Source organism: Melospiza melodia, chromosome Z (assembly GCF_035770615.1).
Source record: "Melospiza melodia melodia isolate bMelMel2 chromosome Z, bMelMel2.pri, whole genome shotgun sequence".
NCBI lineage: Eukaryota > Metazoa > Chordata > Aves > Passeriformes > Passerellidae > Melospiza > Melospiza melodia.
This window is the reverse complement of record NC_086226.1, coordinates 81862371-81874817: the sequence shown is the minus strand read 5'-3', so window position 1 is coordinate 81874817 and position 12447 is coordinate 81862371. Positions and strand designations below refer to the sequence as shown.

At 43.3% G+C, this 12447-nt stretch overlaps 1 protein-coding gene across 2 annotated transcripts in view; it reads left to right on the top strand.

Moving 5' to 3' along the window:
• MSH3 (mutS homolog 3) overlaps positions 1-11719 on the top strand; it is a 93476-nt gene extending 81757 nt beyond the window's left edge. For both annotated transcript variants that reach the window (XM_063181036.1, XM_063181035.1), the window contains 4 exons: positions 6059-6245; positions 7768-7897; positions 9674-9848; positions 11320-11719. In XM_063181036.1, coding sequence (XP_063037106.1) covers positions 6059-6245; positions 7768-7897; positions 9674-9848; positions 11320-11428 — 601 coding nt within the window. In that variant the 3' untranslated portion in view covers positions 11429-11719. The remainder of the gene's footprint in view (positions 1-6058; positions 6246-7767; positions 7898-9673; positions 9849-11319) is intronic.
• The last annotated feature ends 728 nt before the right edge of the window (positions 11720-12447 follow it).

Here is a 12447-nt window from a genome sequence, read left to right as displayed (position 1 = left end):
GTTTGTATTGAAAGCACAATGAGTCAGACCAACAGAACTTTTAGCTGTCAATAACCCCGAAGTAATTTTCAGAAATGTTACTTCTTTATGGCACAGTAATTTGCTTCATTTTGTTCCTCCTTAATTGTATTTTTGTTTACTGCCAGAGTAACAAGAATTACTTAAGCCTTTCATTTATGCTCACAATCAATCATGTAATTGCACCTCTGGGGTAAATTGTTCCCATCTTTTGGGGAAGAACAGGGTGCAGTATTAAGTACATTGCACCATTTTTTATCATGTGGAGATAGCTTTGGTTTGGATTTAAAAAAATAAAAGGAATAAGCTAAAGTTGTAGTTAGTGTTGTTAAACTGAAGAATTATTTTGTTCTGTTTTTTCTAGAAAAGTTGTGTCTTGGACGTACCACAGTGCATTTGAGCTGTAATTGCTTCTGACAGTGTTCTGTGGCTCTGTAGGAACAAGTTAAGGCTGGCTGTGCATGTATCTGTAGCTAATTTGGTTTCATGTCTCTGCTCATTTCACAGAAACATGCCTCTGCAGTGTGAGGTTTGCATCTTTTCTACATGGAGCACTGCCGTGTTGCGCCAGGCAGACAGCCTCTGGGGTGCCTGCATGCTGTTGGGTGAAGCGTGGCTGCAGGCAGCGCTTGGTGTGCCGGGGCTGAGATGTGCCCTGGAGATGCACCTGAGGCAGAGCAGGGCGCTGTTCACACCCAGGGCACTCACAGGGCTGCAGCTGCAGGGCCGGGGCGAGGAACCGTGCCTGCCGAGCTGACCAGCTGCTCACAGTGGGCTTGTATCGCCCTTTCCCAAACTCTCCTGTCCTACGGCTTGACCCAGTCACAGGTGGAATTGGATTGGCCTTGCTGCCCACAGGTCTAAAGGGGAAAAGTTCACGATTGTGCCGAGTGCTTCAGCCATTGTCCCTACTCTGTTGCTATAGTTCCTGCCCTTTAATCCCCCCTGGCCTCAATCCTTCAGCTACAAATGCACATTAACTTAATTACCTTGAGTTCCCTCCCTGGTGTCCCAAGCAGTGAGTGCAAACCTGTGCATATTTGAAGATGTTGATTTGTCTCTGTTTTTTCACCTTCTTTAAGCTAATAGTGTTGACTCTCAAAGAAACACCTTGATTTGACTATCTGTTCTATAATTTATCCTTCAGCAAAATGTTTGCCCTCACAAGCTGGTCTTTCTCTTGACCACCAGTAACATTTTCACTGATAATTTAAAAGTCAGTGATGTATTTGCCCCAAGCAATGTAACAAGTATTTTTACCGAGTCCAAATGTTACTGAGAGTATCACTGCTGAATTTCAGAAAGCAAATTTACTGGGTGTTCCTCCCTAGGTAGCATGACATAAACTTTTGTAGTACCCGAGTTTCTGTTAGTCCATGAAGTGAGGGATGAGGGGTGCTGGTGGCTTCTGGTCCCTCAGGGCCTGCATTGACTCACAGGGATTCTGTCCTACCTGTCCTGTCAGTCCAGCTGAAGCTTTTGAAAAGATAGAGTGGGTGTTCTTCTTCCCTCTGGCTTTCAGGAAAAAAAAAATAAAATCAATGCACTTCACATCTTGAAAGTTAATCCTGTTAGAAATGTTTCTTTTAAAAGGCAGGCGTGCTGGTGTGTGCAGCATTCCCCTGTGGGCCAGCCCTAGAAGGAAAGGAGGATTTCAGTCATTATTTATTCTGGCTGCTTCAGTTACCTACTGATACTGAGAAGGGGGAAAAAAGATTTAGAAACCACTATGAAACTGAGTATTGAAATCACTTTAGACTCGCTTTTCTTTCTAGGATAATACAAAGTTTTTATCCCTCAGAGTCATTTAATATCTTCATTAATCTCTCCGTGACCGAGAGCATCACATATCTACAATAACGTGCAAAAGAAAAATGTATTTTACATTGCTTGCATTCTGTCAGGCTTCTCAACAGCTGTTCTCCTTAATTATGTAACATACCATTGGTATTTCTTCATTTAAATTTGCAGATAAGCAGTTGTAGAGATGGTTGAGCACGTGTGGATGTAGACTGGAAACAGGTTTATGTGATGAGCATCCTTTGATTCCCTGTCATCATCCATGTAACTTGGCACGCTTCTTAGAAGTCACCCATGAATAATGCAAAAATAATAACTATCCTGATAGCCATGCTTCATCATACTTCTTTTTTTTTTTTTTCCTAATTCTGTAATTACAGCCTCTGTAAATTATTTTTCTTTCTGTCAGTTTTTGGTCTGCATCAGTGGGATCTTGATGGAAACGAAGATGATGATGTACCAGTAGGTTGTGGGGGAGTGTGAAGCATTATTTTCTTGCCAGTGAGCTGTTACAAATTTGCACATGCAATCTCCTGAGGAATTGCTTAATACATCTGCAGTGTCCTGCCCATCCCTGGTGGGCTGCCTGTGCCCACTGCCCTGGCCACACTGCTCTGCTGGGCACGGACAGGCTGTGGAGAGCAGGCCCCTGCCAGGAAAAGGGTGGGATGCAAGGCAGCAGCACGTCTAGACCTCCCTTCTTGTAAACTGGGTATTTTAATTTAAATTACTCCTGTGCGAATGCAGTGATCTTTGAAATGACATTTCAGAGGGGTTTGTGTGAGGGAGTGAGTGGAATTGTAAAGTTACATTATAAATTTATTTTATTCATGGGGTTCTCAGTGTTATCTTTGAATCACGGAAAGGGATTTTTGTTGGTGCTGAGAGTGTTCTACACCTTATTCCTGGAGAAAAGAGTAATTTTCTTTTCATGTTAATTGTTCTTGACTTAGGTTTATTCTTCTGCAAAAGGTTCAATTTTTGCAGTAAGTATTTTAGGTGAGCTTCTAAACTCAGATGAATATTACTAAAATCAATGGGAAAATGTAGTTAAAGTTTGGGGTTTTTCCCCAGCATTAAGTATTCTATAGAGTAGGAATAAGTAAGTAGCACTGGGCTGTTGGCAGATGTTTGAAAATAAGGCTGTAGAGAATGGCTTTGCAGTCTTGTTTTCTGGGATTCACGCGGTGGAATGTTTCCACTGTGAGCTCCTGGGCTGCCTGTTCATTTCCACAAACTGAGAGAGAGATGCACAGTGAAATAAGAGAGGAGTGAACTTCCTGGGGCCCTCACTGTGATCTCAAACCCAAGCCAGCTCTAAGAGCATGTGGGATAACTTCTTTTGAGAGACAGTGCAGTTATATCTTACCCTCTGCAAATTAAATTACAGAACATTGCCTCTCTGCTGTTTTTTTCTGAGGCTTTTGACAGGAATCTTTGCTACTTGAACTGAGCACTGAAAACAGAAAATCCATCCCCCCCTTTTTTTTTTTTTTTTTAGTTTGCATAATAAATGGGTTGAACACCGTAAGATGAAGAGCTTTTAATTTTGCAGGATTCGGTTGGCTGTCAAAGAGACATTAAAACAAGTGTTTTCCAGCCAAATTGCATCTGCTGAGGAGTGATGGATCCAAAGAGACGCTGCTCATGCTGCCTGTCTGCATGTTCCTTGTGGGCAGGACTGGAGAAGAAAAATTTAATGTTTTCATGTATAAAAACATTTAGGAGGAGATCTGCATTAAAATGTGGATTCCAAGGCACTGAGGAGTTCTGGAGAAGTTTGGTGGGGTTTATTATGGCTGTTTTAAATGTGAAAATAAACCCAAAAAAGGGTTGTTTAAGCAGTAGTTTTTGTGACTCAACAACTTTACTGTATCAGGAATAATAGAGCACAAAGTTAGGAGCAATGCCTTGCTACAAATTATCTGTTACTTTTATAAATGCAGTCATCCACACTAAAACAATTATTCCTGCTTATTTCTTGGATAACAGTGCTCAGTATGTATGTTCAAAAAACAAGTATAATTCTTCTACGGTAAAGGATAGAGGCAGAAAGAACAATTTTATCAATTTTCAAAAGATAACATTTAAGAGGTTTTATGTAATTTAAAAATGCACTGTTTTTTTAATCTGTAGTTAAGCCTGAGTTGGATTTGAATATTTTCAAATGCTGGAAAGAAAGACTTCTTCTCCAGCTGTCTCTAACAACAAGGGAAAGATAATACTAATTTCTCTTTGTATCTTGAGCATTTAGTGAGGAAGTTCAGGAAATTATTTTTGTGAATGCAAATTAGATACAAAGCAGGCTAAAATATTTTGTGGGCTCTGTGGAAATGATGCAATCCCAGAGAAAAATGGAAGCTCTGTGTGTAATCATCACGGGCACACAACAGACAGCCTGTGAGATGCTGTCCCTGTAAGGAAAAGCCAAGCAAGAAGTGAGGAAATAATAACGCCTGTAATTGTGAGGTTGGAGGCTAACACTGAAGTTGTTCATTAAGGAGCCAGAGATTGTTCAAACATAAAAAGTATTTGTCATTCTGATTAATATATTTGCAGTTAACGGTGTTAAAAAAGGTCTAAGTTATCCTGTTCTCTGTGGATCTGTGCAGTAAGGGGGATTGTTTGATTTTACAGCAGGGCCTGGTGCCTGACCCAAGCTGGGAAAGGGGCACAGGGGTGGTGGGGGGCACTGTGGGAAATTCACCAAAATCATCCCTAACCCAGCATTTGAAAGGATTACAGCAGTAAGTGGCTTAATGAAATGTTAATTTCACAAAACCTTATTATCCTGAGTTATACACTTAATTCAGAGAAAAATAATGTACAGTTGAATTAGCTTATGGCCAGAATCACCTGGTTTTTGGGGTATGTGTAATTTGTGTGTGTGTGTGTTTAAGCACACACTCAATAAAACAAAAACTCACTTTTCTCATATGCCCATCTCCAACCAAAGTAGTTAATTTATAACTGAAGATTTGCTTATTGTGCAGTTATGCATGATACCACGACAGATTTTCAGGGCAGGGACCAGAGAACATATACAAATCATAGTTATACTGGGTCCAGCCTGCTTGGTTTTAGTCAAATGCTCTTAGTCATCCTCATAAAATTATTTGTATCTTGGTGGTGCCTCAGGAAGTCACAGAAGCAATTACAATAGAGATAAATCCAGCAAAAGACAGAGAAAGAAACCACTATATTGGGCTTCTCTTTAAAGGTTCTGATTGGCTCTAACTACTGTTGTGGCCAGCTGTTAAATTTGGAAATATAATATACTAAACCCATGAGTTAGTTTTCCTTGAATCAGTGTGGCTTGTATGTAATTATATATTGGCTGATAAGAGTGAATAAATCCAGTTTTACGTCTCTCCTCAGTGGCATGCTTGTGATGACCTGTCTCAGAAGGGATGCTCTAATGTGATTAATGTAATTCAAAAGCAGAAATGCAAAAAAGAAATGCTTTTTCTTCAGTATAGAATGGGTATTACTTGCCCAGGTAAGGAAAGCTGCAGGAAAGGGGAAAACCAGGGTGTACTAACAACAGCTTTCTCACATGTAGACCACAAATTCACAATTTGAGATAGGGTTTGAGGGCTGCATGGATCTGAATGAAAGCTAGAGAAATTTGGAGGATTTTGTGTGTGGAGCTCACCTGCCTGCAGGCTGCTAAGAGTTGTATTTCAACGGAATGAGGAGAGAACTCTTAAAATACCTTTAAATCTTGTTTAAGGACGCTGGTTAAGATTGTGTACCTGTGCAATTAGGGGAACTAATGGCTATTTTGTTAGTGCCTGAAGGAGGTGGCTGCTGTGCTGTTTGGAGGCACAAACACCTGGTTCACAGGAGCTTCCACTCTGTGTGGGAATGCCATATTGGATCCTTTTGGGTATTGTTAGCATTAGAAACCCCTATGAACAGAGGGCTGAACTAAACCAAAGGAGTAAAATTCACCTTCACAGCTACCTCTGATGGAATTCTTGTGAGCTGACTGGTCTGAAGTGCCAGGGTTCCCCCCTTTTTGGGGGGAAAAGAAGGCTGCCTTGTGCTGTTTGTGAAGGTGGGAGAAGTGTGAGCTAGGAGACTGTTCTGGAAGATGAGTGTTCTGCCTGCATTCTTCTCCTCTGTTTGTAGCAAACAACCAAAGATCATAATAGAATGGTTTCATGCCCATGATTATTTATTTTCCAGCATTAGCCGACATTTGTGATAAGTTTTTGTGTTCTGTGTGCTGGTGCAGAATGGGTGCTGCAGACAACATCTACAAAGGCCGGAGCACCTTCATGGAGGAGCTGACAGACACTGCTGAGATCATCAGAAAAGCCACCTCGAGGTCTCTGGTGATCCTGGACGAGCTGGGCCGAGGGACGAGCACACACGACGGCATTGCCATTGCTTATGCCACCCTGGAGCATTTCATCAGAGATGTAAGTGCCTGAGTATGGGAATAATTACCAATATAGCCAGACAGGATGTGCCTTGGCTTGTCTGGCCCTTGCTGCTGAACCAAACAGCAGCACTGTGGTGTTTCACCCCGCAGACACCTTTGGCTGCTGGGTGTGTGGTGTTTCACCCCACAGACACCTTTGGCTGGTGGGTGTGTGGTGTTTCACCCCACAGACACCTTTGGCTGGTGGGTGTGTGGTGTTTCACCCCACAGACACCTTTGGCTGTGGGTGTGTGGTGTTTCACCCCACAGACACCTTTGGCTGGTGGGTGTGTGGTGTTTCACCCCACAGACACCTTTGGCTGCTGGGTGTGTGGTGTTTCACCCCACAGACACCTTTGGCTGGTGGGTGTGTGGTGTTTCACCCCACAGACACCTTTGGCTGGTGGGTGTGTGGTGTTTTAGCCCACAGACACCTTTGGCTGGTGGGTGTGTGGTGTTTCACCCCACAGACACCTTTGGCTGGTGGGTGTGTGGTGTTTCACCCCGCAGACACCTTTGGCTGCTGGGTGTGTGGTGTTTCACCCCACAGACACCTTTGGCTGGTGGGTGTGTGGTGTTTCACCCCACAGACACCTTTGGCTGTGGGTGTGTGGTGTTTCACCCCACAGACACCTTTGGCTGGTGGGTGTGTGGTGTTTCACCCCACAGACACCTTTGGCTGGTGGGTGTGTGGTGTTTTAGCCCACAGACACCTTTGGCTGGTGGGTGTGTGGTGTTTCACCCCACAGACACCTTTGGCTGTGGGTGTGTGGTGTTTCACCCCACAGACACCTTTGGCTGGTGGGTGTGTGGTGTTTCACCCCACAGACACCTTTGGCTGTGGGTGTGTGGTGTTTCACCCCACAGACACCTTTGGCTGGTGGGTGTGTGGTGTTTCACCCCACAGACACCTGGCTGGCTGGATGCTGCAGCTGAGCACGTGGAGACAAGTCCAGGCTTGAGGAGCTCTGGTTTCCCTTGGTGGAGAAGCTTTAAGGCGATGGTGAAGGAAAGGAGTCGGTTCTGATGGAGGGTTTGGATCCAGAGCTTTATTCTGGCCCACAGGCCTCTGAATGCAGCACCAGCTCCAGCAGAACTCCCTGAGCCCGTGGTTGCTGCTCCTTTAACCCTGGGCAGAGGGGCAGGGAAGGGGCAGGGAGCCACCAAGCAGGGACAGGAGGGGAGGGACAAAGGGACAAAGGACACCTGGATGGCCCAACGTCCTCCAGGGGTGGAGGGCATCTTTGGAATTCAACGCCCGTCTGGAACGCCAGGAGTGACAGACAGTGCTGGGAGGGGGCAAGGGAAAGGAGAGCCTGACACACCTGGCTGGGAATCGTCATGGGAGGAACGGGGTTTGTGAGGTAAATCCTGAAGTCACACCGCAACACTCGAGGCACACTGTGGGGCGGGTAGGCCACGCCATTTCCCCTCAGGGGTGTGGGGAAAGGACAGCAGGTCGGCGAGGCTGAGCCCAGGGCGCACGGGTGAGGCCCAGGCGTGCTGTGTGTGTGCTGCAGGTGCAGGCCCTGACGCTGTTTGTCACCCATTACCCGTCGGTGTGCGAGCTGCAGCGGCTGTACCCCTGCGCCGTGGGCAACTACCACATGGCCTTCCTGCTCAGCGAGGAGGACAGCACACAGCACACAGGTCAGTGCCAGGAAAATAACCCACAAACACCAGAGGTTTATGCCCAAAAAGGAGACACAGGAGTCCTTTACTTTATTGGAATAAAGGGAGACCCCATTCCCTTGGGGTGTCTCACATTTTTGGAGGATGCAGCCTCCTTTTTATCCCAATTTCCCAGCCACATTTCCCATCTCTCTTTCCCCACTGGCTGAGGCACTTGAGAGGTTCAGACTTCCTGGAATGCCTGATCCCAAAGATTTCCCTCTAATGCACAACCCTCCCTTTTCATTTTTAATTCTTATGGAATTCAGGGGTTTTTCTTCCCCACTCTTTCTTTCACCTTTCAATGCCTAATTTCATTTATCAGCCATCCTAAAGTTTATTTGTAAAAGCAAATCTATTTTCCATTCATCCATCTGTGGAATCCTTCCCATTGTTTCTTTTCTCTCCCAGTGCTGGTTTTATCCACCAGCAGACCCACAGCTTGTCTGTGAAGGCAAATTTCTCATTCCTCTCATCAGCCACAAAGTAACTCTGATGTTCATGCCTTTTTGGACTAACTAGCCAGACTTCTAAAAAGCTGTTCCTAGCCATTTTCCTACTCAGACCTTGCCAAATGCTTTTTCTTGCCCTCCCAGCCTGAGCAGTCCCCAGTGGCTGCTGCCAGCAGTTTGAGGGATCCCTCCGTGCTATTGATGCTTTTGGGGCTACCTAAAAACAGGGGCCAGACAAAGTGAAGGGAATAAAAAGCAGTAATATTCATTAAAGGGCCTTCATTTACATTTTGGGCAGGCAAACCCTCCCGCAGGGGCTACACCCAAAAATGGACAACAGGCCATGGGTTTTCACACTTTTATGTTTGATCCATTTGCATATTTGGGCTAATCTAACAATTCCAGCCTCAGCTAATGAAGTCATTTACCCCAAGTTTGCTCACCCAACTCACTTTTGTTTGCATTTCTGGGCCCTGGGGCAGTGAGGTGCCCTTGGTTGCCAGGCCTGGAGAGGAATTGTGGTGTCTGCCCAGAATGGGACAGCAGCAGCTGACACTGAATGTGGAGTTTGGAGTTACATACTAAAGAACTGTAGGATGACAAATACATGGAAATTATAAAAGCTACAATCCTAGGATGTCAGTGTGACGATTTACACCTCACCTGAATGTGATACACTCCAGTCACACATTTAGGGGTGTTGAAAAGTGGACATGCATTCCTTCACGTGTTTCAGGAGGATATCTGAGCTGGGGTAGGGAAAGATTCACCTATCCCACCATCCAACTTCCCACAGCAGCCAAACACAAAGGATTAGGGACGAGGGATTAGGGATCAAACATATGGCAGCTCCTTCTCTGAAAGATCTCACTGTCTGGAAACACCTGCTATTTATGGGGCTTCACGAGCACGATGTGTTTTGTAGCTCCCATGGATTTCATTTCAGCTGGGCTCCATAATTTAATACCGTGTACTTTCAGTGCCCTCGTCCTACTGTGTCAAGCAGCTCCAAAATTTAGCGCTCTATGGAGTGAAAAAATGCATCTGATTGTTTTGAAACTGTTTTGAAACGTGATGGCCCCAGTTCTTGAATTATAAGAGGCATCAGAAAGGCCTATTCATGGAATAATTGCAAAAATTTTAATGTGTTTCTTTAATGACTTCCCATTGCTTTTTGCCATTAACCTTTCCCCTAAATAATTCTTCATATTGTATTATCTGCTTACCTTGTAAGCTGATCAGGACAGGGGACTTAAGTATTTGCCACAAAGAGGAGGTTTTGATTTTGGTTTTATGTTTCTAGGATCTGAAGTGGAAGAGAATCCTGAATTTATCACTTTCCTTTATCAAATAACTAAAGGAGTCTCTGCAAGGAGTTATGGGCTAAATGTTGCCAAACTGGCAGATATTCCTGAAGAAATCTTGAAGAAAGCAGCTTCCAAATCAAAGGAGTTGGAGAGAATAGTGAACATGAAAAGGTCAGAACAAATGCGATTTTTTTTCTTTCATTATTTCCTTCTATAATACCTACTTATGTTCTCATCGGTGATAGTGAAAATACTAATGACTTTAATTTAGAAAGTATTTATTACTTACTTTGGAACTAGAAATTGTCTTTGCATACCAAAGTGTAGAAGAACATTCTTCTTCTGGTTTAACTTGAAAATAAATATTTGTGAATTATTTTGATTGCCCCCACAAACACTCAGAATTTTATTGAAACGTCTTGGGATTTTAATATTTCCCTGATATCCAGTTTTCATTCAGGGGTGTTGGTACCTTATATATTAGAGTAGTTATGAAAATTCCTGTGTGTATCAAGTGGCATAATGGATTTGTAAATCCTGCAACACTGTGTGCACAGTTTAGATATTCATAACTGTTTTCACTGTTTCTTTTTTTTTCTTCTGCTGTTATTTTCCGTGGCAGTCCTATGAGCAAAATTCAAATAGCCCTATAGGAACATAATGAATCAAGATCTTAGTTGTCTGATGGCTGTACCTAATCCTGACAGGATAATTTTACATGAGAACATTTTGACTACTAATTATTTATAGGTGCAAACTTTGGAACTCAGCAGCGCTCGGCGCTTAACGATGCTTTTTTATCCCCTCTTAATAAAGCAAAAGAGAAACTTTAGAAGGAACTTGACAGTTTACAGGAAAAATAATGCAGTGGCTTATGCTAATTGGAAATATCAGTCTGTAATTGGCAAAAGTTAAAAAAAACCCAATCTGGAGCAGGGTCCTAACTGTGCTGTTCAGAGGGTGGGTCTGGTCTGTGAGGTGGGAGCAGGAGACCAGGGGAACCACACCTGGACCTGCGGGTGGCACTGCCCTTGTCACAACACCCACGGGCCAGATGCCTGGTCTTGTTTTTTTAAATCACCCTCATATTATTTAAGAAAATCCACTGGGTAACTTCATCCAGTTTTGACTTTTGACATTTGACAATTGACATTGTCGTCAGCAATGTGCTTTAACCCATTTTAAATGTCTTGTAATTTGTCACAGCTCTTACAAATCAAAAAATGCTGAGAAGACACGGGAAGGATGTGTGCACTCATTTGTATTGAAAATGTGTTTTCCTGTTATGGTCCTACAAATACAAATTTGTACACACCGAATGATCAAAATTAAACAGGGCTGACTACAATGCTGTTTATTTCCTTTAACAAGTAGTTCTTCCATTTGTTTATATCGTTTTGTCAGTGCTGCTGGTGCTGTAAGTTAGTTATGAAATTAATTTAGTGGCTGACCTACAGCAGAAACATGAATCTTAGAAAATATTAACTGGCTGTTTGAAGATCACATAACATTTTGGGCTGTGCTATTTTGGATGGCATATAAAATTTTGCAGATGACTGTAGGACTTTCAGGGTTTGATGTGCTTCACTTAAAAATGTGTCTGTATTTTGATTAGGTTTTTTTTTTCTTTTTTCTCCCACAGGAAAAAAATGAAGTCCTTTGCTGAAGCGTGGAAGATAAATGATTCTCAGGAACTACAGAAATGGAAAAATATGTATGAGCCTGAGGATGAAAGAAAGGACAGTTTTTAATCCTCAAATCATGGTTAAAGATGGAAGATACTGGAGGTGCAAAATACATGTCTGGAGCTTAATGGATTTTATCAGGGTGTAGTTCCAGGTGCACTGAGTTGACTTTTTTGCTTTCTGAGAGATCACAGATGCTGCATCATGTGTAATTTCCTCACTCCACATCCCTTCCTTTTCACCCTTTTCCTTAAATGCAAACTGCCTAATGGGGATTGGTTCTAATTTGTTTTAAAAACATGAAAAATTATTGATAAATTATAAGGTAACTTTTTATAAATAAAACAGTGTGTTTCACCTTTATTGTATTTATTTCTAAAGATATATTTGTGTGTGTTGGGAAAATGTAGTTGAGTGTCAACACTGACAACTGCTGACAGCGGTTACTATAGAGAGACTTTTCCCCTTGTTCCCATAATAATGCATTAAAAATTAACTGGTTTTTTACAGCACCCTTTCTTCCTGATCTTTCCCCTGTCTGGCACAGTCTGGAGAAAGACTTGAATCCAAAAATAATGTTGGGGTATTGTAAGGGTGAGTGAAAGGGGCGATTCAGAGTGTGCAGCTGGCATCCCCAGTGCTCTGTCAAATGCAAAGTGAAGCTAAAAAATTCAGAAGGGCTTCTCAATTTTTAAATTTCCAGTTACCACGGCCACATTTCGTATGGGGAATACAATATCCAAATGGGTTTTCCCTGCAAGTAACCCTACTAAACACATTGCTGTGAAGATGTACAGTGATGCTGACATGCCTAAACCTCAGCACATAATCTGAAGCATTGTGAAAATAATGCAGTGGTGTTGTGGGCCTCACTGCCCTGCAGCCCAGAGGAGCCTCTGCCTTAGCAGGGAGCCCTGAGGGGGCTGTGGTCCCCTGGCAAGCCCCAGGAGCAGCTTGGTGGCAGGGTTTGTCCCTGAAGGTTTGTCCCTTTGTTTCATCCAGGGTTTGAGCCCCTTCCTGAAGGACTGCAGAAAAGGGGGTGATTTTTTACATGTCAGAGGCAGCTGCTAACTTTAAACAAACAA